Source organism: Micromys minutus (assembly GCF_963924665.1).
Source record: "Micromys minutus genome assembly, chromosome: 18".
In the NCBI taxonomy this organism is placed as follows: Eukaryota; Metazoa; Chordata; class Mammalia; order Rodentia; family Muridae; genus Micromys; species Micromys minutus.
In genome coordinates this window covers 42,416,457-42,443,187 of record NC_137953.1, presented here as the reverse complement: position 1 = coordinate 42,443,187, position 26,731 = coordinate 42,416,457, and the positions used below count along the sequence as shown (strand labels likewise).

The 26,731-nt window shown below is 39.9% G+C and overlaps 1 protein-coding gene across 5 annotated transcripts in view; it reads right to left on the bottom strand.

The window, feature by feature from the left end:
• DGKI (diacylglycerol kinase iota) overlaps positions 1-26,731 on the bottom strand; it is a gene marked incomplete at both ends in the record, with an annotated part of 420,018 nt that overhangs the window by 23,227 nt on the left and 370,060 nt on the right. For all 5 annotated transcript variants that reach the window (XM_080932354.1, XM_080932355.1, XM_080932356.1 and 2 more), the window contains one exon: positions 21,044-21,069. In XM_080932354.1, coding sequence (XP_080788480.1) covers positions 21,044-21,069 — 26 coding nt within the window. The remainder of the gene's footprint in view (positions 1-21,043; positions 21,070-26,731) is intronic.

Genomic DNA, 26,731 nt, shown 5'->3' with positions numbered 1-26,731 from the left:
GTCATAGAAAAAAATTGAAAGAAAAAAGTGTGAACAAAGGATGATGTGTGGAAATCTCAAAGATAAATTAGCTCACTGAGCTGTAATCACAGATTTGGAAAGTTCTACTTCTTTTTAAACCAACATTTTCTTACCTAGTGTAGATTGTCCTGAAGCTTTTTGTGTTTTAATGTTAATTCCACTTCCCCAAGAAGGGCTGCCCAGTCACGAACTCATACTCAAGAGGTGACTATCTGAATCTTTCCATTTTAATTAGTAAAATCAAGGAAAGCCAGTGACTGGGCGGGGCAAGGGAGGTGAAGAGAAAAAGATCTAAGAGGTCAGAGGTCGTGGCAAGATGGAGGTTCCCAAGGACCAGCTAGACCCAGGTGATATTGATTGGTGTTAAATAGCTATAAACACTAAGGATTTTATAGGTCTAGTATCTCATATAAAAGGGCAGTTTGTATCTTTGTCTGTTCGATGCCATCTTTTTGTCTAGAGGGTTTGTGGATTGAGAGTTGAATATATAAACCTGTGTGAAAAGCTATTGGGCTGTAGAGTTGTGTTTGTGGGAATTTGGGGTACAGAAACACCCTGGGACAGAGGCAGCGAGCAGGCGGTACTAAACCTCCAAGGGAAGGGAGTTGTATGAACAGAGTGAGTTCCGGGTGGCAGCTTGGACAGGGTGCGCGGGCCTGAGGAGTGAGACGAAAAACCGATTATATATGTACTTTTTAAATATTTATTACAACAGCCTAGGGCAAGGATCCAAACTTCCTAGTCCGACTTTCTACATTCTCTACCTGACTTTGTAATCTATCTTTTACTTCACAGATGTATAGCCAAATGCACGGACATCCCTCATATCACACAATTGTGAGCAAAAGATCAGATGGGCAGATGGGTTTCGCTTCCGTTATTGTTTGCCTTTCTCTCTCCTAAGGTCAAGTGCTTTTCACTATAACGATCTGGTTGGTTTGTTCTACTTAGACTGTGATGCCTCCAAATGAAAACAAAAGGCCTATTAAATAGTAGAGAAAATATGTAGTTTTAAGCTCAATGTCTATTTCTATTAATGGAAATGCTAAATGAAGGACAGACCAATCAACAAACCTTGATGAATGACCAAGGTTAGGCTCAGGGTTTGTTCAGTATGGTGAGGTACCATTTTCAGACTTTCCCTGCTTTTAATTGGCACCAGGAGTCTACCTCTCTAGAGAGATTTCTCTATAGAGAGTTTTCTGTATTGAGAAATGCTCTGTCCAGTTTTTCTGCGTTTGAGCAGCCAGCCATGATACATGAGCAACAAATTGTGAAAGCTTAGCTTGCAGTGATGGGTTTAGCATAATCATCAAACACAGCAAAGGTAATCTAACACACACTTGATGGTATGGACAGCCACTGAGAATTATGCTAATTAGGTATAAATGGGAAGCAGCTCAGGAAACTGATTGCAATTAATATTGTTTTACATAGAATGAGCAAGCCAAGATGGGGTAAGGAAAAGGAGAAATCAGATATTTCTAAAGACCACTGCCTTTTAACCTGGTCCTAAGGGAATACTTGTCAGTCAAAGCAGGATATGAGATACATTATCTTTATATTAAAAGCTAAAGTACAGGGGTAGCATTGAAAAAAAAAAGCCAATCTTCTGAAACAAATTCACATTTTGTTTTTGTGTTTGTGATCTTTTATTTGTTTTTACAATAACACACAGCTCTGTTTCAGCTACTGTTGCACAGCAAGGTGAACTCAGATCATCATTGTTGAATTGTTCATTTGGCTAAAAATTATGTGCTTTGGACAGAGCAGTTTTTCAGAGCAAGTTTGTCTCTGCTTTGTTGGATGCTGAGCTGGCCACTATCAGTGTGACCACACACATGGTGGTGACTTGGAGCTGGCTTTATTGGAACCCATGGTTGCTCATACTTGCCTTCCCACAAACTGCTCCAGCTTCCTCAGGAAATGGTGTCTGGTTCTAAAAGCCACCCTGGCTGGGAGCCCAGGCAAAGATAATCATCTTCATGTGGGGGTCATGAACCATTCTGCTAACCTAAGTCCTGCTTTACCCATCTCCAGGAAGGGGAGATACAAGTTCACTGGACTTAGTCACACGCAAGATGAGTGCTCTAGAGAAGGTGATGTTAAGACTACTTGGCAAACAGAAGCTTTACCTCACAGACTGGAATTTCTGTGTGCTTTGAGTTGGAGGTCTGATTTCGACTTTTAGTTAGTATTGAGAAATGACTCTGACCAACAGCCTTTATTGTTCATGTCACTTGTGGGAACATATTACACATCTAATGTAATGTGTTTTATCACGTATATCTCCCCGGCAATAAAATTTAATAGACTGGGAAATGCATATTTGAAAGAATATTTTTTGTAGAGGGGGGAAGAAAAGCATTCAGAATTGACAGATTTACTTTTTAGAACTAGTATCGTAATATCTCTCTTCCTACATGTCATACACACACATCTTGCAGTGTGGCTTTTACTCTTCCTGGTGAGATCTGGAGTTTATATCACCCTTCTCTTGAATATGGGTAAGCCAGAATTTCACTGAAAATGGTTCATGACTACCTATGTATGGAGAACATCCTTCCAAGAGCTACCAGTCATGGTGGCTTTTAGAATCAGCTACCATTTCCCTATGTAAACTGAAGTAAGGTAAGCCAAGATTCCAAAAAGGTCAAGTGTGTGGTCACACCGACTGTGGGCAGCTCAGCATCCGTGGAGCATAGACAGACTTATTCTGAAACCTCTCTGCCCAAAGCACATGTTTTTAGCCAAATGAACAACTGTGTCTTCCGCCATTTGGGGTTCACTTCACTGTTAGACAAGAATTGATACAGACCTGCGTGTTATTGTAAGAAAAACCAGGAATCTGTTTCAAAAGACCATCTTTTTTCAATGCAACTCTTGTACTTTAGCTTTTATTATAAAGATAACTTGTCTCATATCCTGCTTTGACGGACAGGTATTTCCTTAGGGCCAGGTTAAAATGCAGAGGTCTTTAGAAAAATCTTATTTCTCCTTTTCCTCACCCCATCTTGGCTTGCTCATTCTATGTAAAACAATATTAATTGCAATCAGTTTCCTGAGCTGCTTCCCATTTATGCCTAATTAGCATAATTCTCAGTGGCTGTCCATACCATCAAGTGTGTGTTAGATTACCTTTGCTGTTTTTGATGATTACGCTAAACCCATCACTGCAAGCTAAGCTTTCACAATTTGTTGCTCATGTATCATGGCTGGCTGCTTGCAAACAGAAAAACTGAAGAGAGTGTTTGTGATCAAGGAAATATAGGGAAACATATGTGAAGAAATCTCTCTAGAGAAGTTGTCTTTGGGGAAAATGATTGTACAAACTTTCTATTGGATCAGGATGATGTCATACTTACTAATTAATGGGCCAGTGTGAAATGTACTTGTGATCATATTGGGCCAAGTGTGAGCACAGCATTTATCTTGAATTTGTCAACCATTCAGTGTTTTCATTTACACAAAAGAAGTTGAGCCAGAAACCTACACATTAACTTTTGTTCATATTGTTTTGCAACTGTAAGCCAATGTTCTGGCCCCCTAGTGTCATCTTAGTCCCCAGATGTGAGTCAGGACTTCTCTGATTTTCTTTAATTTTCCTCCAGCAAAATTTCCATTCATTATAGTATAATTCAGTGGTTCTCAAGCTTCCTACTGCTGTGACCTTTTAATACAGTATGGTGACCCCTAACCATAAAATTAATTTTGTTGCTACTTAGTAACTGTAATTTGCTACTGTTATAAATCATGATGTAAGAATCTATGTTTTCTGATGGTCTTAGGTGATCCCTATGAAAGAGTTGTTCAACTCCAAGGGGTCGTGACCCACAGGTTGAGGATCTCTGCTTGATCACCGTGCTACATTACCAGTGTGTCTTGTAGAAATACTATCTGAAAGATGTAGAACACGTACTTCATGTCACTCGTCACCATCACTACCCGGACTAAACAGTAACAGCCTTTAATACTTCAGGGGTCTTAGATCCAAACATGTGCCATATCTACTGCAGAGTGTATAGCCATATATGGGAAACATAGATAGGCTTCATTTCCCTCTAGTGACAGAGCTAACCTTCAAATTCAATTAGCGCCTGATAATTGCATGCACGGATGTGTATGGGTTCTTTCCATCTGCTGTAAGAATCCTTCTGAAGCTCCCAGTAGCACTGAAGAAGTTTTCTGTTTGGAGAAAAATAGAGATGCAGCCATCTCGTGTTCCCTCCAGCAGAAAAATTCTACCTTGCTGCCAGGGGACCAGAATGTGCCTTATTCAGAAGTCCATTCATTCTTTTTATTCTCCAATAGAACTGGCTGGAAACAGTGCAGCAACCAGATGTTTCCCAGAAGCATCTCATTTGGTTTTGTTGTTGTTGGGGAAGTGTTGTTTTGTGTGCTTAAATTCCAGTACTGTAGTTAAATCAAAGGTATGCAGAATGTAATTTTATATTCCCTTAGTTGGATGATCTCCATTTTTTTTTTTTGAAAATGTCATGGTATGAGAAATTAGTAAAGTACTGAATGTGTGTGTGATTGACCCTCTAGCCAGTGGTCCACCAGCCTAACATTTCTCTCGGTTGTTAGCTAGAGACTTTGGAAGATGTTGCAGGGAGGAACAGAAAGGCTACCTGAACTGGCAATTTATTTCAGAGTTAGTGTAAATGCTTAACATGTTCAAAGCTCTGGGTTTGATCCCTAGTACCACAAAGGGAAAAAAGGAGGGAAGAAAAGATAAAGGGAGGGATGCAGGGAGGGATGGAGGAAGGGAGGGAAGCCTCCTCCACTGGCATCTGTTTTACCTGCAAGTCAATTTCTGAGTCACAGAGATGTTTCACAACCCTTGGTAATATAATGGTGCTCAGATGCTGCATCCAAAGATCTCAAGTCTAGAGAAATCTGTGATAGGTGTCAAATCAGATGATTGCTACTTTGTTAGAACATAGGTAGTAAGGATCCGGATTAACTCTAAAGTCAGATGACAAATAATTTGCTTTGAGCATTGAATTTAGAAAAATGTCCATAGGTTAAGCGAGCCCAAAGCCTTCATCACTTCAGTTGACCGTGTGAAATATGTCACAGTAATCACAAGAGGGATCAGCAGGGCTCTTGAAAATACTTTCTGTCCAACCTCTACATCTCAAACAACGTGAGCACTGATGCTTTTTCTAGTGCTAAATTAATGGCGTTATGCTTAGGTACAATAGTCACTGCATTCTTCAGTACTGTGCCAGCATCTGATGGAATGTCCAGCTATCCCTCAACTGGAAGAGAGCAGTCACACATAGCACTGATGCTGCAGAGTTCCATTAACTATCTTTCCAGTAAATATTAAGCATGTACAGACACAGAAGTGGGTTTTTTTTTTGTATTTGTAAAGGGCTTAATCTGATTATAATACTGTACTAAACTCATGAACCCCAAGACATTACAGTAGGCAATAACACTTTTTTTCTTTCTTAACATTTGAGTGAAGTAATGCAAATTAAGATGCTTAGCATATTGCAAACATATTTGAATGAGATATGGAAAAGGAATGTCAGCATTCTCTGAGGTTCCCATACCCCCCCATAATGTTGAAGGAATTTAATTTAAATTGACTCACTTTGTTTATTTTCTATTCTCAGTCATTTGGATGAGAAAGCTATAATCCTGAGAGAGGGAGAGAGTATTAAAATAAAGCCCTGCTCAGCTTCACCAGTGAGAGAAAGATGGCCCATAGCAGGGGAGGCTGTGCTGACCCTCTGCTCCTCTTGATGTTTACAGAGTCTGAGAAGAACTGGACTTTGGCTTCGTCTCTCTCTGGATGGCATACCTTCTGTGACTGGCCTCCTGGAGTTTATTTTATCTATTTTAACAGTGCCCTACAGGACCGCTAAAAGGAATTCACGTGGAGAGAAGTATACACACAGTGCATTCAGAACTAATTCCTGGTGGAGCCTGAAAAGAATAGATGGTTATTGGCTTTGGCCATACATCAACACTGCAGGGAAGATGGGATTTAAAGCCAGGATTCAAATAAGAGTGTGTTCTAGAGTTCTGGAAGATTATAGGTTTATGGGTCAAATGGCTACCAGGCTGTACACTAAGCACTTTATCAGTTCCTAACACAACTGGACACTCTGTCTAAAATGACTCATTTTTAATAAATAAATAATAAATTTATTTATTATTTTTAATAAAATTTTTAATAAAAAAAAGAAACACACTAGTATTAGCTCAAACCTCCTTTACTGGAACAGAGGTGAAACCAAGAGGAGTGAATACAGCAAAAGTTACTAAATATATATGGCAAAGTTGTGTGTGCAAATTTTGAAAAACAGTAATTAATGACAAAAGTAGTTATGTGTATGCAACTGCTATAAAAAATGTTAATTTTCCCATGTAAGCATGACACACAATCATCCCAAGAACAAAAAGATTTAGAATATATAATTTGAAAAAGTAAAAAGGAAGAAGCTACGAGTTCTGAGCATGCTCAGCTAGATCTGAGTGCGGCAGGAAAGTGCTCAGTGAGACTCATGAAAGTCTGGGTTTTATGGCCTAATTGCCATTAGGTGAAATAAAGATTGGACCTTCATTCTTCACAGGAATTCAAACATTCTTCAGAAAGAAAAGTTAACCCCTGGATTACCACACACCCAAGTGTGGACAGAGACCATCAAAGAGACGGCCACGTAGAACGGAGTCACATGCGGGACAAAAAAGTCTTTCAAAAGGGAAAAGTTTTCTCTAACAGAAAAGATGGGAGAAAAGCAGCTAGCCAAGAAGTTTGGAGTAAGAGGTGATATAAACCATCATCTGATAAAGTGGGGAGCTTGAAACAAGGCCGGGAGTGAGGAAGAAATTGAACCAGGAAAACAGTGTCCAAGGGACACAGAACACTTAACCAAACCCACAGAAAGGCCAAGCCCAGGGTAACTTCTCCTACCCATCAGCTCCCGGGACCTTTCTTTACATAAAATAGTTTTGGCCAAGACTACCACTTTCTTCCTGAAAGTTAAAAAAAAAAAACATACATTTAAAATATATGTCTGAGGGGAGCCTCATTAATTGAATGCTGGGGAAGAGTGGCATTGTGGGAGGCTCATCCTTTCTGAGGATGGGAAGGTAAAGGTGTGAGTGAAGGAAGTTACAGTGATTGGAGAGACACAGGAAATGGTAGGAACAGTTAACAGTGACGCTGATGGTTTATGATCTTTTGTGCACTCTGTTTCAACAATGGTCAACACAAGCCTTCACTTGCTAGGGTCAGAGGTCACAGAAGTACCTGTCACCTGATGAGAAGTAAGCAGACTATTTGATCATGGATTTTTCTTTCTAAAATGAGCAGGCTTTGCTTTGTCAACGGAAGCACTGGGTATTGTAAACCTTCAGGAGGAAGCAGTCAGTATGGAAGCTCCCTAGAGCTGGTACATTGGCAAAGCTGGTTTGCTTCTCCATGGTGAAGTGTTGCTGTGGCAATGTGCCTTGCCATCAGCATGGGCATTGGCCTGGCACGTGTATGCAGAAGTCCACAGGCATGGCTCAGAGGTCACCACACAGGTGTTTGTGAAACACTTCTTCAAAAGTGGAGGCAACCTGTTTGTTTTTCCCTCACGTGTTACATCACCACTATGCTTAGAGGCAAACAGACACACAGAGCCAAAGAGGACTTCCAAGGCAGACACACAGCCTGATCCACTGCTGAACCAAGAATGAAGATGAATGATTTGCTAAGTCTGTGGAGGGCTCTTTTCTCTCCAGACTATGCTACTTATCCTAGCCAGCCTCGTCACCAAAGCCCAAGTGCCTAATTTACAATGACAGAAGTCATCCTCTGCCCATTGGGCTGTTACCATAGTAAAAACTCTAGTCCTGGGAAATACATAAAATAACAGGCTTCACTAAAATAACTAATTAATGTTGGAAGTCTATGTAAATAGGACATAGGGGCTATACTTACCAGGAGTATATTCCAATTTGGCTATCAGACATTAATGCTCTTTCTTTTGATATGTGTAGGCATTTTATTTGTTAGGCATAGGTTTAGAATCTTCACTCCCATCCCCTAAACTAAGTCTCACTAAGCTTATCAGATATATGTATGATTATTATCTTTCCAGTTTCCAAGATGGCACCATGACATCCAGCAACATGTTCCAAGTTATATAGCTCATTTGGAATAAACCTAGGGTGTATATCCAGGATTGGAAAGGCTTATTAGAAAATTTGGCCCTCTAGCAAGTTAATATTCTACCTCCTTTGTCTGGTTGTATAAACTGTAAAATACCACACATAGGTGTGACACCAGGTCTTCCTAAACAGACACTTTCATGACCGGCTCAAGAAGTTAAACCTTAATAGTTTCCATAAGCCACAAGTTTTCTGGTTCTTGTATGGAGAAATGTGGAGAATCAAGTTGCCTGTCTGAGGTAAAGAAGAGACATAATTATGAACTGCTAGTACTTTATATACATTATATATATATATATATATATATACATACATACATACATACATACATACATATATATATATAGTGTTATTGGCTGGCCAGTGGATACTTCAGGAGAATAGCAAAAGAATATCCTAAAACATACAGCACCCGAACCTACCCAGAGGACTTACATGGACAGTGTGGAAAACCATGCAAGAACCACTTAGTTGACATTATGATTTTGTGTCAGGCCTGAACAGATAAATCTATCTCTAAGTGAAACAGTTCAAGCCTCAATAGCTACAACAGGTCACACAGGCAAGCAAAAACATAAATCAATTAACAAAACAACCACAAAACCCCACAGTGATTTCCAGGTTGGATGTGGTGGTACATATGCATGTAATCCCAGCACTTTAGAGGAAGAAGCAGGAGGGTCAGAACTACAAGGTCCTCCTGAGCTACATAGGAAGTCAAAGGTACCCTGTATCAAAACAAAATGGAAGCATACAAAGTTGTAGAGCAGACTGGTCAGGGTGTCACATGTAAGAATGCCCATCAGGAACTGATTGGAAAAGTGTTACACATTCTTATATGTTGCAACTGATTGTCATAATGATTCCTGAAACCTAGCCCTTGCACTAGGCTAGCCCTTGCACTAGGCTAGCCCTTGCACTAGGAATCAGCAGATCAACTTTAGGTAGAGAACACTGAGTTTTCATGGAATGTTAGGATTTCAATGATAACAAAAAAACCAGTAATGGAATAACAATTACCTTCATGTGAGGTAACTGCCAATGTGTCAACATAGCATCGTGACTGGACTGGGTATTAATATGTCAATTCACATGCTTTCATACAATAAAAGCATAAATAAATAAATACAGTTAGCTTAAAAAAAATAACATGTTAACTCTCCACTTCTGTTCTCATGAATGAGAAGAGAGGGTCCTTGGCTCGGAGCACCCACATTTCCTTTTGAAAGGCCAGATTCACTTTTCTATGTGAGCATACTCGATGTTAACTTCTTGTTACCAGATAGGTTGCTTCATTTGATGGCCTTGATCCTGTCCTTCCATTAAAACACAATCCAAGAGGTTAACTTTACCCTTCCAAACTCTCCATTTTTCTACCACTTGATAATTTTTTAGTGTTTCCAAATCATGCATTTAAATCTTCTCTGAGGCAAAAGGCAATCTACAGCACTGTTGTGATTCAGTCCGAGGAAAGAGAACTCCCTTCCCACAGTATACTCAACAATCTAGCCTTCACAGAGAGTTAGAGAATTATCACCAACAAAGAACTCCAAAGAAACCAAAAGGATCAAACGGATCATATGCTTACAATCAAGAGGTCAGGGAGAGCACGGTAGGATCTGAACACATACAAAATAATGTAAACCAGATTTTGGGAACCCCAGGGGGTGGGGAGCTGTTTCATTCCCTGGCTTTATTTTCAAGCAGCAATGGATAATCTATTTTCCAGGGATTTGGGAAAGAAGACCAGTCCGGGTGTGCTGTCATTTCTACTTCTTCCTTTCACACAGTCTTTAGGGAGCGCCCATTGAAACTACCTCGAAAGGCCATCTTCTCAGCACATTAGTTACTGAACCCCTTTGGAAAAGGACCAGGGCTGATCTGTCCTCTACCACAGGGAACAGCATTAATGAGACTCTGGTAGGATTCAGAGATGTGCCCTGGACGTTTCTGTTTGCCAACACCATGGAGCACAGCAAACTTCACAGTAAAAGCCTGAATAGAGGAATTCAGTTCTGTGCCAGGGCACTGCAGAGAATGGGGCAATGTCTTTATCCATCCAGTATAGAGTCAAATAAGAGCCACGCCGATCAAGAGAAAATATTTTTAGAGGAATACGTTTTCCCCCCATCGGTAAAAGAATAAGGAAGGAGAAAGCCCAACCATTTAAACTGTCAGATAGATTCATCGTTGTTTGTCCTTAGGCTCCTGGAAGTGGCTCAAGCACACAAGAATTAATAAGTACAGATGAGGGTGTAGAATAAAAGACAAAGAAGGTGGTCTGCCAGGGGCCAGTAGGATGTGGCGGGAACTATATAGCTGAATGAACCCGAGGGGATTGGGATCCAGAGGGCGTCTGTGAGCAAAGGCATAGAAATTACTCATGAAAGCAACAGAAACTAAACTGGGATCAGCCCTAAATACAAACTCTAAAAAGTCTGAATCTAATTAGAAAACCAACAGGGGATTAAAGGGTAAGAAACTGGATATGGGGGAAACATCCTCTAGCAACTTGGCATTAGCTAGCCCAAAGTCCCTGCAAGGTATCCTACTGTGGAGGCTAATCTTACAAGCTATTCCAAGCAGTCAGCTAAAGGAGGCAGATTGTTCCATCCGCATCTCACCACGTTTTACTAGCCACGGGAAAGGGGAAAACACCTTCCACTCTTCCAGTCACGAGGAAGTCTCCTTTTCCGTGCTAATTCCCGAAGGAAAAACTACATGTCAACAATTAGTATGGCTACTGGCAGGAATTGGGGCTCCTACTTCCCTTATTATGAAGTATGGGGATGAGAACAATGAATTTTCTTCAATGCCACGTTATAGGAAAATGAGCATTTCTTCATCTCTAAAGATCAGCACTTACCAAACGTAAAGTATAATGTCTCAGGTACAGAACCAGAATCCAGATGATGCAGGCTCAAGAGAGATGATGTGCTACTGAGCCGCTGCACAGAGGGCGGAGGCAGAAGCCTTGGCTCCTGATTGCCTGAGTGTGCATCCGTGTTCTAGACCTCACTGACTATGCTTGAGCTCTTGGACAAGAGAAGAAGTGGGTCTGAGTCTTAGTTTTTAGTATACAGATAGGAGGGGATGCAAGGTCTCCCAGAAATAAATGCCTCAAGGGTTGGGTAAAGTAGCTCAGACCTTAGAAAAAGAGAATGAATTTTTTTTTGCATTCCTCTGACAGAGGAAGTATCAACATATATTCACGAATAAGTAAAAATAGAAAAGAAATTAAAAGGCCAGTGATATCCATGCACACAGGAGATAAAAATCTTAATATGACACTACTTTCTACTTGAAAAAAAAATGAGCTACTAAGATGAATTGTGTCAACAAGTGAAGAAGAAAAGATGACACTTACTTTATGTTAAATTTGAAAATAGAGATGAAAAATAGACTTAAAATATCTGCAAACAACTGACAGCCCCTATACTGAGGTCATGGAGCATGAAATTATCTGTATAAAAATTATAGATGACAGTCACCTGAGTCACCTTGATGTCAGGAGGAGCCAGCCAGGGTGCTGACCACACAGACATCTTCTCAGCTCTGCACCAGCGTGGAGAGGAGAGAAACGTTCATGCAAAGCAGGAGAGCAGTGAGCAGAGGGAGATTTCCAGCATTTTTATTGATGCTGCAGAACTTTCTTCCCACGGGAAAAGGCCCTTCAGCTGGTTTACACAGTTAAAGGTTAATAGGACTCTTGACACAGAGACAAGATATTAAATGCCAACTGCACTGTCATATGCCAGCAAAGAACATTTAGATGATATAGCTGTAAAATTACAACACATGAAGTATCATTAGTGATGTAAAATAACTAGGGAGACACTGAACAGAAGGTGATGGGACTACAAAATGATGCTGATACCCGTGTAAATGCAGAAAGTCACAACTCACAGTTGAAGGCTTTTTGTCACAAAAACATTAATCTTGCCCATCCTTATTTCTAATCTCATGGAACAAGCATAAAAATTGAACATTTTTTAATAGTGTGTGTGGCTTGTTTGTGTATATGAAAGACATGTGTGTGTGTGCATGTGAGTGACTTGTATGCAGGTGACCATGAAAACCAGAAGATGATCTGGAGCTGAAGTTGCATGCAGTATGGTCCATGTGATATAGGCTCTGAGATCCTGTCTCAGGTCCTCTGGAAGAGCAGCACTCAATCTTCACTACTGAGTCACGCCATCTCTCCAAACTATTCACAACATTGTAATACTATTGGATAATAATATGCATGAATTTTAATATAATTGCTTTTAATTTCTATTTAATCAAAAAGGCCCTTGTCACTAAGATACTCTGAATAAGAACAGATGCATTAGTTTATTATCCTTTATCAGACATTAAGACCTAGACTATTGTCAAAACAATTAAAGCAGTGTGGTTTTGGTATAAGAACAGTCATGCTAGGTTGAAGCAATGCCTCAGGAGTTTGATGTTTCTTGTACTTGTTCAGTTCCCAGCACCCACTTGGCAACTCATAACCATCTGTAATGCCAGTTTCACAGGATCAAATCCTCCTGGTTATCCTCTGACAAGTACTGGGCTTGCATGTGTTGTGTATAAATACATAGAGACAAAATACTTATATATGTCATATAAATGCATCCTTTTAAAAGTAACAAACATATCAATCGATTAAAAAAATGAGAAAACCTATTACAATATTGGCATTTTTTTCTCTCATGTCTACCCAATAGCCATCTAATTAGACTTAAAATTTACTGAACAGAAAGAAATTCTGGCCTGGTACTGTAAACATAGTCAACTACCTGTGGCTGGAGAGATCGTGAACCCTAGAGAAAAACCTGCTACTATGATGTTCCCATACCACAATAATTTCCAAATCCATTCTAAATACTTATCCTTATACCCACAGTTGAGATTATCCTTCACTCCTCATCAAAGAAACTTCTCTTTGCAACAGATGGAGACCATTAACCAAAACCCACAACTGTCCAAAATGGAGATGATAATTGATCATGGAATGCTGAACCCCAATTAATATTTCTACAGCATAGCCCTAAGGCTAATGGAAAATCACAGAAGAGACAGAAGGATTGTAAGAACCAGAGGGACAGGCCCTATGCCCTGTGTTGTGAGATAATGCTTTCCGCACCCATAAAATCTCAGCCATATATTCACCTAAACAAGAGACACACAAGACAGCACTGGCGTGCCAGCACTGATGGGGGCTCTCACAAGGCTCTACTCCTAAATGAAGATCCACAGGCAATTACTAGATGCTGAGAAAAAGCATCAGCATCTCGACAGGTGATGTTACTCTAAGTGGTCAGTTCTAGACACATATTTATTATATATGTATAAATAAGCAAATATACATTCATTATATATGTGTGTATGCATATGTATTTATGCACACACATATATGTACATGTATTTACACACAAACACACATATATATATATATACACATGTGTGCATGAGTGTATATATATGTATAATGTAAGTAAGTTTTTGTTCATGTAACGTTTTATTTTTCTCTCATATAATACATCCTGACCATAGACTCTGTCCCCTCTACTTCTCCAAGTTGACTCCCAACTCCCCTTTGCCCTAGATACTTCACTTTCCTTCAGAAAAATGCAGTCCTCCCAGGGACATCAAACTTGGCATTAGAAGTTACAATAAGACTAGGCACAAACTCTCATACCAAAGCTGGATGAGGGGACCTAGTAGGAGGAAAAGGGTCCCAAGAACAGGCAAAAGAGTCAGCGATACCCCAACTCCAACTTTTCCGAGTCCCATAAAAACTCCAAGATAACCAACCACAACATAGATACAGAGGGCTTTGTGTAGACCTATGCAGACTCTGGTTGTTGCTTCAGTCTCTATGAGACCCCAAGAGCTCTGCTTAGCTGATTATGTGGGTTAGGCTCCCCTGGTGACCTTACCCTCTCTGGCTCCTTTATATAATTTTATGCCATCTTACCAACCCTGTGTTTATGTGGGTCAGGTTATAAATGTTCTCTTTGAGTTTTCATAGTTTTTATTTCATACATGTATTTAAAGTATGTATGAGTGCTTGTACTATTGCTATTTAATTAGAGAATCTGTATCTAGTAAAAAATTATCCTATTTTTTAAAAATCAGGAAAAAAATCTAAACAAAAAATGTAAAGGGACAACACAAAAGGATAGAACTTTACAAACCATCAAAGAAAACAAATAAATAAAATAGATGTTATAATGCATGACCCATTCCCTCCCCCAGTAGGCTGCTGAAGTGGGTGGTTCAGATGCTAAAGTCTTGTCCCCAGCTGGTTCTTGATTCAGAAGGCAAAGATATCTGCACCCAGCAATTCTACTAAGAAGGCAAGTTGTAAACTAACAAACTATGTGTGCGTGTTTTATATGCAGATTTAAGCGTCTTGGGTAGGATCTGGAAGCAGGCCATGGAGCAAAGGCAGGTAGACCAAAAGGGAAGCTGGGAGGGGCTGGTCCTGGAGCAAAAGACTGTTGTGATAAAACTACTCCCCCACAGGCTGCTTAGGCTCCAGTGGATGTGCATGCTCATTCTGATAGCACCAAGTGGATTTCCTGAAGTTCAAAATGAGTACATGAATTTGAGAGTTAAAAATGGTGGAGGGGTATTGGAGGTATGTAGAGGTTTGGAGTTGATTTGATCAAAACACATTATATGTTTGCATGAATTGTTAAGCAATAAAAAACAGTGCAAGATTGTATCTTTATTTGTTACCAAACCACAAAAATTAATAGAGAATGCAGGTTGTTTTTTTTTCAGAATGCAATACAGGTTTATAGCTTTGTTTTATACAAAATTCCTTTAAACATCCCAAAGACATCAACCATAGGAAAATACTAATAATTTTGAGATATTTTAAAACCATGAACATCTGTTATCAGGGTGAAACTCAAAGGAGCTTTAAGAATGTAACCCACAAGCTGAAGAAAATTTATAACTGAGAGAAGAAAAATAAAGTATTTGTAACACACAAAAAAACATGTTTATGGAACCATTAAGAAACAGATAAACCAAAGGGAGAACAGTTGGACCAATAACAAAATGAACCATTTCATAGAAAAACAAACACAAGTGGCCTTTAAATGCATGAAAAGATGCTCTACCCGTGTATAAATTCAGACCACAGATATGTTCCCTCACAAGACACAATGCCACACCACCATCAGACTGGCAATGTTTTTTAATCCATGCATTTCAAACCTCAGCGGGGTGGATCAATGTAGGTGCTTATCACTGTAGGTGAGCATTCAAGGTGAATGATCTCTTTCTTCACCTGAACAGCTGAAACCACACACAATCTATCACTGCTATCTGAAGGCTCAAACAGGAGAGGAATTCTCTCCGAGGACACCAGAAGGAGTTGAGGAAGGAAAGCTTTGAACATGGTTTTCTGATGGTGACACGGAGCTTGCACACAGCTCCCAGCAGCTGCCTTTACCTACACAAGATCTGCACAAGATTAAGCCAGTAAGCATAGCATCACTGATGGGGAGGGGGCCCAAAATCCTCACCCTTAGCAGAGAGGCTGCTGGGGTGGGGAGTCACCCTACTTTGGGGACACTACTGTTATATCGTCCATACCTCATTGGATGGCCACACACCCACATGCCTATGGCCGGCCCTCAGGATAATTTAGTAACTGTATTAACAGCAGTGTGAAGAAAGTTGGGAGAGAAACAATAAGACATCAGTAGGAAGAGCTGGCAGGAGGTACTGGTGAACGGATATGTATAGATGCACTCCAGTGGGTATAAACTGTACACACATATACATGAACATACAGTCACACATGAATTCACATGTGGGGTATACATGTATGTAGTAAAATAATGAGGACATGGCTGATACCAAGGCAAATGTCATTACTTCTGACAGATAGGGAGACTAGCATAGTCAGAAAGCAGACAAAAACTCTCATATATGTAATATGCTTTATGATTTTGACTGAAACATGGTTCACAATGGTCTCTTTAGTTATCATTTGAAGTGAGAAGCTAGATGCTATACATATTATACAAATGTATGTTTATATTAGAAGCACGATCAAACCTAATAGCACAGTCCTAGCATCCTAGTTACTCAGAAGACTAAGACAGGAGGTCTGTAGTTCCATGCCTGCCTGGGCTATAGAATCAGCTCTTTACCCAAGGCCAACCTGGGTAAAACCAGAAGCAATAAAAGAGGAAGAGGGATATGGCTTAGTGGTAGGCTACCTGCCTAGAATACATCGAGGCCCTGTGTTTGCCCACAGTACCACACAGAGAAGAGAAAACAGAGCTAAGGACTGATGAGGTGGTCCAGCAGATAGAGACACCTAGGGTCCAGCTTGACACTATAAGCTCAGACCCTGGAACCCACATAATCAAGGAAAAGAACGGGCTCCTGCAAGTTGCCATCCGGCTTCCACTTGTATACTGTGGCATGCGGATGTGCACACATGTATGCACACACACACACACACAGAGAGAGAGAGAGAGAGAGAGAGAAAATAATAAATGTAAAACTAAAAACAAAATCCAGAAAAATGGACTTACCAAGGGACAGAGCTTGGTAGTCCTGAAGAGGTTTGTACATATCATAGGATGTGAAACTGATGATACTGTAAAGTACAGCCAATGCCAACCCTGACTCACAGACATGATGTTTGTGACCATGTCGTTGTATTTCTCAGAATGGTCACTGCCATCCTTGCTTGCTATTTACTGTGGAAAGGGAAAAGTGACCACAGACATGACCGATGAGTGTTCAGGAGGGTGTTTGCATGTGCGTGTGTGTTCATGTGCATGTGCGTGTGTGTGTTTGTATGTGAGAGGGGCACTTAGATGCTGTTGGAGAATCAAATAGCTTATTGGAGTTCTTTTAAAAGTGTCTAGTGATGCTTTCTACCAGCCACCATTCTTTTGAAAACTCTCTGTTCAGGTCCCAGGCCCATTTTTTAAAAATAGGTCAATTCACATTTTTTTTTTTAAAGTTTCGTTGTTGTTGTCGCTTAGCTCTTTATATATTCTGTATGTTACTTCTGTCAGACACATAGCTAGCAAAGACTCTCCTTCTGAACGAGAACAAATGCTCACTGGAAAATGTCCTTTGTGTGCTCACACAGATGGTGGCTGTGAGAACAGCATTCTGAGAGGCATGGAAAAACAACATGCTAAGAGCACAAAGGACCCGAGAGGTCAGAGCTGGAGAAGCTGCCTGAGTAGGAGGAGCTGAATCCAGGAGCAATGGACATGATGAAGTGTGAGGCCCTAAATGGAGAGGAAGCTCGGAGGACAGGGCCATTCATCACTGCCAAGCTTATCTTCTGACAGGGAGTGGGGCTCCAGCATCCAGATGTTGTATTAAAACATAATGTTCCCCCTGGGAGTCACATGGCAGGCTTCCCTGAAGCTTCGGTTTCACTCAGCTAACTAATTATGAGAAAATGTGACATCGGTATTTCACATTTTCTACAGGGACAAATCATTCCCAGCAGGAGGGAGAAGTTGTTATTTCTTTTTCCTTCAGTTTTCTTTTGTCATTAAAAAGAAATTACTTACACAGCAGTAAATAAACTCTTGTTAAGAGGGAAAGAACTTTTTTTCCCTTCTCAATAACTCTGTCAGTTTTACCTTAATGCTGACAACCATTTCTTTGTTTTTCCAATAATGTGGTGAAGTTAAGAAAGGACCATTTGGATATTGAATCTAGGACAAAACGAGCTCGACCATTTAGTAGCTATGTGATATCAAGCCATTTATTTAAGAACTTATTCCCCAAGCTATACAGTTAGGAAGATACATGCCCTGTAGGCTGTTACCTATTAATGAAACAGAGCAATACAGTTACAGCATGTCAGCACAGTTCTGAATAAGTACTCAGTATCCTTTATCTTCTCTTCTCAAAACCCCAATACTCTGTTATGAGCATAAAAACAATGTATGTGGCATCTATGCCTGGGTGTTGTGGTGTTGGCAATCTTACATGACCATTCGTCCAATCCTCAACCCATTCTTTACTTGGGGACTTCAAGTCAAAATATGGATTAAACATTCTGTTCTTTCTTGGATCTCATACAAAAATAATAGGTTTCCAGTGAAAAGGGTTACTGTTTGTAGATAAAGTCAGAAGAGGCACATTTCTGCCCGGTAACCACCCTATCTTTTAACTTTTCCTAGTTTTGTCTGTTTGCTTGGTTGGTTTTTGGTTCGTTTGTTCATTTGTTTAGACAGGAAGACTTAGATTTTCTGTACTGGCCCCAACCTGCGACTTTCTTGCTTCTGCCTCCTGAGTAGCTGGGGTTATGTGCAAATGCCAGTATAGCAAGCTCTATGCTACGAGCAAACAGCAAACAACCAAACAACCTACACGCCCTGGAGCACTACCCTGATGGGTGAACAGAAGAACCAGTTCTTTGGGCGTCTGTAACAAACTGGAAGGCTATTTCTGCAGATGATTCCCCATTTCAATTCACAACTATCCAGGAGACACACAGAGCAGAGAAGCCCCACGGCACAAACTGGCAGACTAAGAGAGAAGGGGCGGGTTGCTGTGCTCAAGTGTGCTCTGATGGGCACCTGCAAGGATGGGAAATGCCAGGGCTCTGGGGCTTTTCTGAGTTAGATTTCTACAGGAATGAATTTTGTTTCCGAAATAGCCAAAGGCAGCAGCCATTACCAAAGGAAATGGGATTGCTGGTGGAAAGGGGACGAAAGAGGCATGGAGTTGTATATTCTGGTTGAACAACCCATTTGCCAATGTGCCTCAATTCTTTTACAATAAAAGGGAGAAATTTGATTTGGCTCTCTTCCAGAGTCACTGCAGTGTCATTAGGACATGCTAAGGTTGCCCAAGAGTGGTGGGGTGACACTGAAGATGGCTTATGATGGCCACAGCAAACATTAATTTCCAGTATATATTAATGTAAGGCAACACACTGTGTGCCAGGCAGAACATCATAGTAGTAAAGAAACATGTACAAATATTTCCCTAAGGATGCACAGACTCGTCGATGAAGAACAACTGGGCAGCGTGAGTAAGGCAGCAGACATGCTTAAACTTTAGAAGTTCCAGGAGACAAAGAGGCAGACACATGCAGTGCATTTTTGAATTCACCAAAATATGTTCATCTACTTTGCAAAGTAGTTCCTCAATTAATCACATATAATGGTTGTTTAAACACTCCTAACTCCAAGAGCAAGTTATTTGGGCAGGGATCTCCTTCCAAAGCTTCGAAAGACCCTGAGATGTGCCTCGAGATCTCTCCTGACCCCTCTCCCCCAAGAAGTCCCTGCAGAACATGACTTTAGACTCTCCTCCCCTGTGAATAGAGGATTCTCTCTTATGCTTAGAAAGACAAAAGCAGCCAGAGGTTATTAAGGGTAAAAATAGTTCAAAATAAGGGCAAACACACATTTCTAATTCATCAATTGGACACGGAAGCTGGAGGACTTATAAATATACAATCAGAACCCTGTTCATAGCAGCAACAATAGCAATAGCACACAGCAATGATTTACCATTAGGTGGTTGATTACCTAATTCTGACTTAATGGGCCTTGAACACAATTTTGCCTACAATTCTATAGAGAACATGATACAACCTCATTCCAATATTAGGACAGATTCCATAATGCAGCAGCAGGAGAGACAGCCTAGAACTCCCTCTCCATTTCCTCAATTCACTCACTTAATAAATTCATTTTTAATGCTTGCGTTTTGGTGGACACTATATCAAAGACATTGGCAGTCTGAGGAGCCAGCTAAGGAAAGCGTCAGATTAGTGTGTTAAGCTCAGGGAAATATCTGGCATAATAAATGGATCAGAGAGCTTTCACGGAAGATGAGAAAGGGTGGGGAGGAACCGTTACAAGACAAGAAGCAAGAGTCAGTTCCTTCCGGAGACAGCGGAATGAAAACAGGAGATGGAAAAATGCAAGTGATCCAGAAATCAGATAGAGTCCTAGGACTGGAGTGCGGGCAATTGGCAGGAGAATGGGAAAAGGTGGCAGATAAACCCCAGAGGAAGATGGAGATCCTGTTCTTAGAGCCTAGTCACCCTTGTTTTAAAATATAGTACCAAAAGGCCACCACAAGTTTTGGTCTGCTGCAAAGTGTTCATCCTACGTGTGAAAACTGGTGTACACATACAGAAAACGGGAAAGGGGCAATCCACCGGTGTAGGTTATGGTTATGGGACAATCTCAAAAGTCCAGGAAAGACACCACCAAGGCAGCAGCTGAAACTGGTTATAGACGTTTAAGAAGCATCATTTCAAGTTCCCATGAACCCATGACCGACACCAAACAAACAATTTTGAGTGACTATGGAATAAGTGAGCAAAAATTAGAGATGACATAATCAGATGTTTTTTTTTTTCCTTTGAGTGACACAGCTCTCTCTTCAAATAAGAATAATTCGCGGCACAGAGTAAAGAGCTCGGTCGCTCACTGATCAGCTTCCGTTCAGATTTAAAGTTCTCTGCCAACACCGGGACATGGCCTCACAAATTCCAGTCCGGATGAGACTTGGATGACCTCTCCTGTAACACCTCCGCATGTCAGACATGAAAATCTGACTGGCAAATTTGTGATAACAGAAAGAAACCAGGTAAAAGACATTAAACTTCATAATGCTTGTCAACCAAGATGATTACAATCGATAAGAAAATAATACCAGATATGAAACACAGCCTTGTGTTTTTGAAGCCATTTGACGTTTCACACTAAAATGCTACAGGGTCAACATCTCAGAGGCACTTGCTTAACAATTATCTACTATGACGCTGAGCTATAAGGACGAGGGACAAATTTAGGGTGCAGAATTTGGAATAAAAATGTCATGCTCTTACCATGATCTTCTGAAGAGACCGGTGACCTATAAAAAATAATACAAGCATGGTAAATATTTTATATATGACAATAAGTGCATGTAGTTTTATAAAAATTATATAGTGAAAATTCAGTTAAGGTGGGGCTGGAGAAATGATGGTTCAGAGGTTAAGAGCACTTGATATTCTTTCAGAGAACCCCGGTTTGGTTCCTAGCATCTACTTGGTGGCTCACTGCCATCTTTACATCCAGTTCCAGAGGATCTGATACAATCTGTGGTCTTGATGGGTACCAGTCTCACACATGATACATATACACACAAACAGGTAAAACACTCAGGCACATAAAATCAAAACTAATGAATAAATCTTAAGAAAAAGTCAGTCCAGGAGAAACTCAGTGTAGGTATAACTAATGTCCTGTTAAAAGGCATATTCAAATCAACAACACTTCCATATCATCTAGATTGGTTGAGTATTATAGGTTACCAAATGTCAGCAGCTTAAGCATGGGACCCCAGGGTTGCAACAAATTAGTTAAGTCTGAACTTATTGTGGAAGAATGAGGATTCTCTGAACTATGTTATCAAGTGGAACCTAATGCCCACGGCCTAAAACTTGGGACAAATGTCAGCAACAGAAATGTGTGCTGGATTTAATGCACAAAGGGCCATGCTCTGTCATTTTAAATAATGTAACAGAAGTAAAAGAAAGTGAATTCACAATTATCACTATTTTCCTGTTTCTGAAATTCTCCTTGGAATTTAATGTTTGCATGAGCTATGCTTCTGTGCCGTGGCCTAGCATCTCCAAACCAATGAGAATCAGAATAAGACCCAAAACCACTAGGGTCTCACAGATTTAACAACTCAATACCTTTCCTACATCTCCTGTCAGCTTAGCTCTAATTATCACAGTCAGCGATCAAATGGAGTATCATGTCAACCATAAACTATTTCCCCTCAGTTGACACTTGTGGTGGTGTGAATGGGGGAGGGGCATTTTCAACAATGTACTAGTTGTTAGAGCAATGTTAAATGACTTGAGGATTCATGATTGCCCTTGATCCTACTGATGAACAATATTACCTTTATTATGTGACTACGTAGCAAAGGCTACACATCTAGTTGTAGTGGAAAAAAAAATCTGAACATCCACCACTGCAAACTGCTAACCCATTCAGGCTCATCAGCCATTTCAAGTAAAATGTGACACATGAAAGAGAGAGTCCCAAGACTTGATGGGAAAAAAAATTAATGTCCAAGAGGCGCATAAACCAGAATAATGATGAGCAGGAATTGACATGTCACTAAGCCATCATTACCCAAGAAACATTTGGCCTCCCCTGTTGAAACCAGTTTATATGTCTCTAAAAGTTCCCAGATTTTGTACTGTCTTTATAGGTTGCGGAATGTGGAAACACATTATAGTTATCAAAAGCAGACATTTGCTTTATATTTGTTAAATTGAGTGCATTTCAGTATCACCATGCTGGTATTCAGAATTGGATACAATTAAAGGCTCTTCAAAAGCCATCCTATCACCTTCGAATGACCTTAAGGAGAACCATCTGCTTCTGAGCTGTCTAGAAGAGACATGGCCTTGGAATGAGCACCCTTGAACACAAAAGATAGCCAAGTCATCCAGCAGCTGGGATACCCATATCTGTTCTAGCAGGAAAAATATTAAGCAGGGAAAGTGCGGGATGGCAGGTAAAATGGAATTAAAAGTTGATTCCAAAGGAGAACGTAGATTGGAAATAACGGGCTGGACAGGGTTCCTGGAGCATGAGAGAGGCACCCTCAACAGAAGAACATCTTCACTTCTGATTTATTTTTTATGTAAACAAACACATATTTGCAATCAGTTTTTGGTAAAGAATGAGAAGAAAGAGAAACGCATGCCCGTAGCCTCCTGCATGTCCAGAGGTGGGAGCCCTTAAGGTGCAGTCTTCGCTGCCTTTCTGCAAAGCGTTTAATACTAAATCTGAAATAGTCCAGATGGCTTTGCTAAAGTCCCAAGGGAATGCATTCTGAAGTGTGTTCGGGCAGAGAAGATGAACTATCAGAGTGTTTTGCACAGATTAGTCATCTTGCATTTCTGTGGCTGAATGTCTCCCACACTTCTGGACTTGTGGAATTTAAAGACATATGGAGCATTTCAACCCTCACTCGGAATTTCACCTTTCACTGCAAAATGTCACTGGATTATACTATTGAGACATGCACGTCATTCACTTAGGCTGGGAGCGGGCATGCCAAGTTTCACAGAACTGAACTCAGGAGAGAAGAAATATCCTGAAATGAGCAATAGAAGCAGTTGTTTTTACAACCGAGGCTGAATATCAGGAAGAGATTATCTTCCTGACACTGGGCCCCGCAGCTGAGACTCACAGGAAAGTTCTCTCCTTTCTCTCCCCACCATCCTGACAGACTTGGGCCAGAACTTGTTAATATCCTTCCATATACACAGTCTTAGAGTTAGGTGCTGCCTTCACACGATAAACTTCTATTTTTTCCTGATTACCAGACTTTATTAAGATCTACGCAATACATATGATTTTGCTATGTTTTATGACTGAGTTGGTGCTACTGACATTCTTATTTCATTCAAATTCAGAAAACTGGGGGAAAAAGACAATAGCCAAAAACAAATAAGAAATCAAAGATTTAAGATTTGCATTTAAAAAGTATTAATGTTTTATTAGACTAAATTATTATCATTCCTGCTAGTCTTTCAATTCATTGGATTTGATGTATTCAGCAAGGACCCAAAAGATTGTTCCACATGAAATGATGGAGAAACAGAGGAAAATATCAGAAGAGTCACACTCTAGTGAAGAATAAAAAGCCCAGTTATAACTTAGTGACATAACAGAAACAAAAAGCCAATGGTTATAACACAGTGAGATACACAACAAGAAAAATGTGTATTAAGCAAAAGGGTAACTGTGCAGAGCGCTCAATCATGTCCCCCAAGAATAAAACAAACTCTAAAGGTCAAAACTGTTTGGCCTCAGCCTTAGGGAATTAATAAGAGCTCATTAAGTAAGTGAGAGAAAAATTCTAGACAGAAGCAATGGGTACATAAACAGCCAGAACTGAAGTTTCATAGACTTCATAGACGTTATCAGAGACATAAATAACTCGGTACTGCTGTCATGGAAAGGATGATAAAACCCATGCCTGGGGGAGTTGGGGCCATTCCATATGGAACCTATAAATCTATTTTCACGTGTCTGGAATTTGCTTTCTAAAATAAATACCAAAAAACGAAGTTTGAAAGCCACATTTTCTGGTTTCTATTTTTGAGTAATCTAAAGAGAACAGGGAGAAGATAAGCTCAGGGGTTACTGTGAAATGTCCTTGTCAAGAAGCAAGAATAAAAAAAAAAATATGTCTGCTTTTTAATTCTCCTTGAAACCCATGAAAAATAACAGGGAGCATGGAAACCAATAAAAGCATCTTTCAGCAATCCTTCTGTTTATAAGAGAAGCTGCCATTGATGAAGAAGAGTCACCAAATATAGTAAAAGCTGGACTATGCTTCAGAACAGCTGTGGCATTAATGGGACACGGTGACAGCACTCCACAAATCCAGGCAGAAAGTCCCAGTCTGAGCTGGGATGCCCTGATCTTGAGATGTTAGACCAGATTCCAGCAGAGAATGCAAATAAAAAAGGGTCTGGAAACAAGCAACTCAAAGTCCACATTACTGTAATTATTTACCCCAAACCAGAAGTTCTGCAAAAAACTTACCAATGAAAATATCACAAATAATCAGAAAGCTACCATGGATCCACAAAAGACAAACCAAATGTCAGCGGAACATACCGAAGAGATGAGGATATCAAAAAGCTAAGAACGGTTGTTCCATCTGCATGACATTGGGAAAAAGTGAGAACGGAGTGGGAGCCGTGAGAGAAACAGCCTTTCAGAAGTCTGGAATGGAATGCAGTGGCAGGAGACACAGGAAGATGGAGGGAGCACAGGTTTGCCTAGCCTTTAGCTAGTGCATTAGAAAGAAGGAGACAGAAGGCTATTTGTTGCTGTAGAAAGGAGAAAAGTAACATAAGGAGTAAACAATTGAAAATGTCACATTTTAAATGTGTTCTACCATTTTGGGGATAGTTTTAATTTTACCTTCCATTTTAATTATTGCAGACATAAGGAGTTTAGATTCTTTTTTAAATAATTTATTTATTCTTTCATATTATATCCCGATCCCAGTTTCCTCTTCCTCTTCTTCGCTCAGTTCCTCTCCCACCTCCCCCCTCCTTTAGGTCCATCCCTCCTGTTTCTCTTCAGAAAACAGCAGGTCTCTCAACCAAACATGAGGTAACACGTTACAATAATCTAGAAATGTTTGGATTTTTAAAGCAATTTTTAAAAGTGTAAATATGCATTGAACACAACTGTAGGAAATATTTCTAGATGCCATAGGGGCTGAGTTTATTCTCTAGAAGACAGGGGATTCTATAGAAAACTCTGGCTATACACAATTGTTAGGAGAAAGTGAAGAAGGCACAACACATAGTCATGGCTGTACAAGAAGAGGTACCGATTCAATAAATACCAAAGACATTCTTTACAAACGTTGTAAACAGTATCCTCAGATGATATAGAATCACAAAGGACCTCAGGAAAGCAAGGCAGTCTTGAACAAAATGGACAAAGCTAGAGGCATCACACTACCCGACTTTAAATACACTACTCTCCTAGACATGGCTGCATAAACAAAGCCAGAGCAATGACTATCCCAACAGACAGGCTAACATGGAAAGGTGACATTTTCATGCAGCCCCACACTAAAACAAATACAGGCAGCCAATGACTGCTTAGAAGAGGAGATTTAGCCTCCTCAGTAGATGAGCTCTCAATTGGTTCTCTAAAACAAAGTGATCAGCCCTGAAACTACAGACACACAAATTACAAAAATGAACTCAGTGAGTTGTATTTGTATAATTTCTCATAGACAGACATACACATACATATAGTAATAACAATGACAAGATATAAAAATGAGCTATCAATTTGACATGAAGGGAGGTACCTTGGGATGTGCTAGAGGGAAGAAAGAGAAAGGGTTAAGTCATACAATTTTATGTTAATTAAAATGTATAAAAATAAATTTAAAATCACACTACATTACAAAGATACAGTAAGCAAAGCCACAGGCAATCTCTATATAGACAGAGTCAGAAGTGGAACAGGATAAAGACAATAAGGAAAGACACGTATGTGCCTCTGGGAAAACTAGAAATCTGCATTTAAAAGAATGAAATTAGAATTTCCTTATATGCAAGAGTCAACTCAATATACCATAAATGTGCAACTAGTATATGTTTAATCAAAAATGCACTTTAAAACAGTTCTAATGGATTAAAGACATAAATGTAAGGCCCCTAAATAACAAAATTGATGGGAAAAAATAATAAAAATTATTATGACAGGAACATGTTCTAAAACAAAACCTTATAAGCAGTAAACACAAAAGAAAAATCAGACAAATGGAACCTTTATCACATTGGAAAAAGTTCTGTACACCAAACAAAAGGATCAACAGACTGAAGCAATAACGTTCAGAAGGTGAGAAAGTATTAGTCGACTGTTATCTGATAAGAATCAAAATTTGCAATTTATAGTGAAAAATAATAGAAAAAGGAAAGAGTCATCCAAGTGAGAGATCATAATTGGCATTTCTCAAGTGA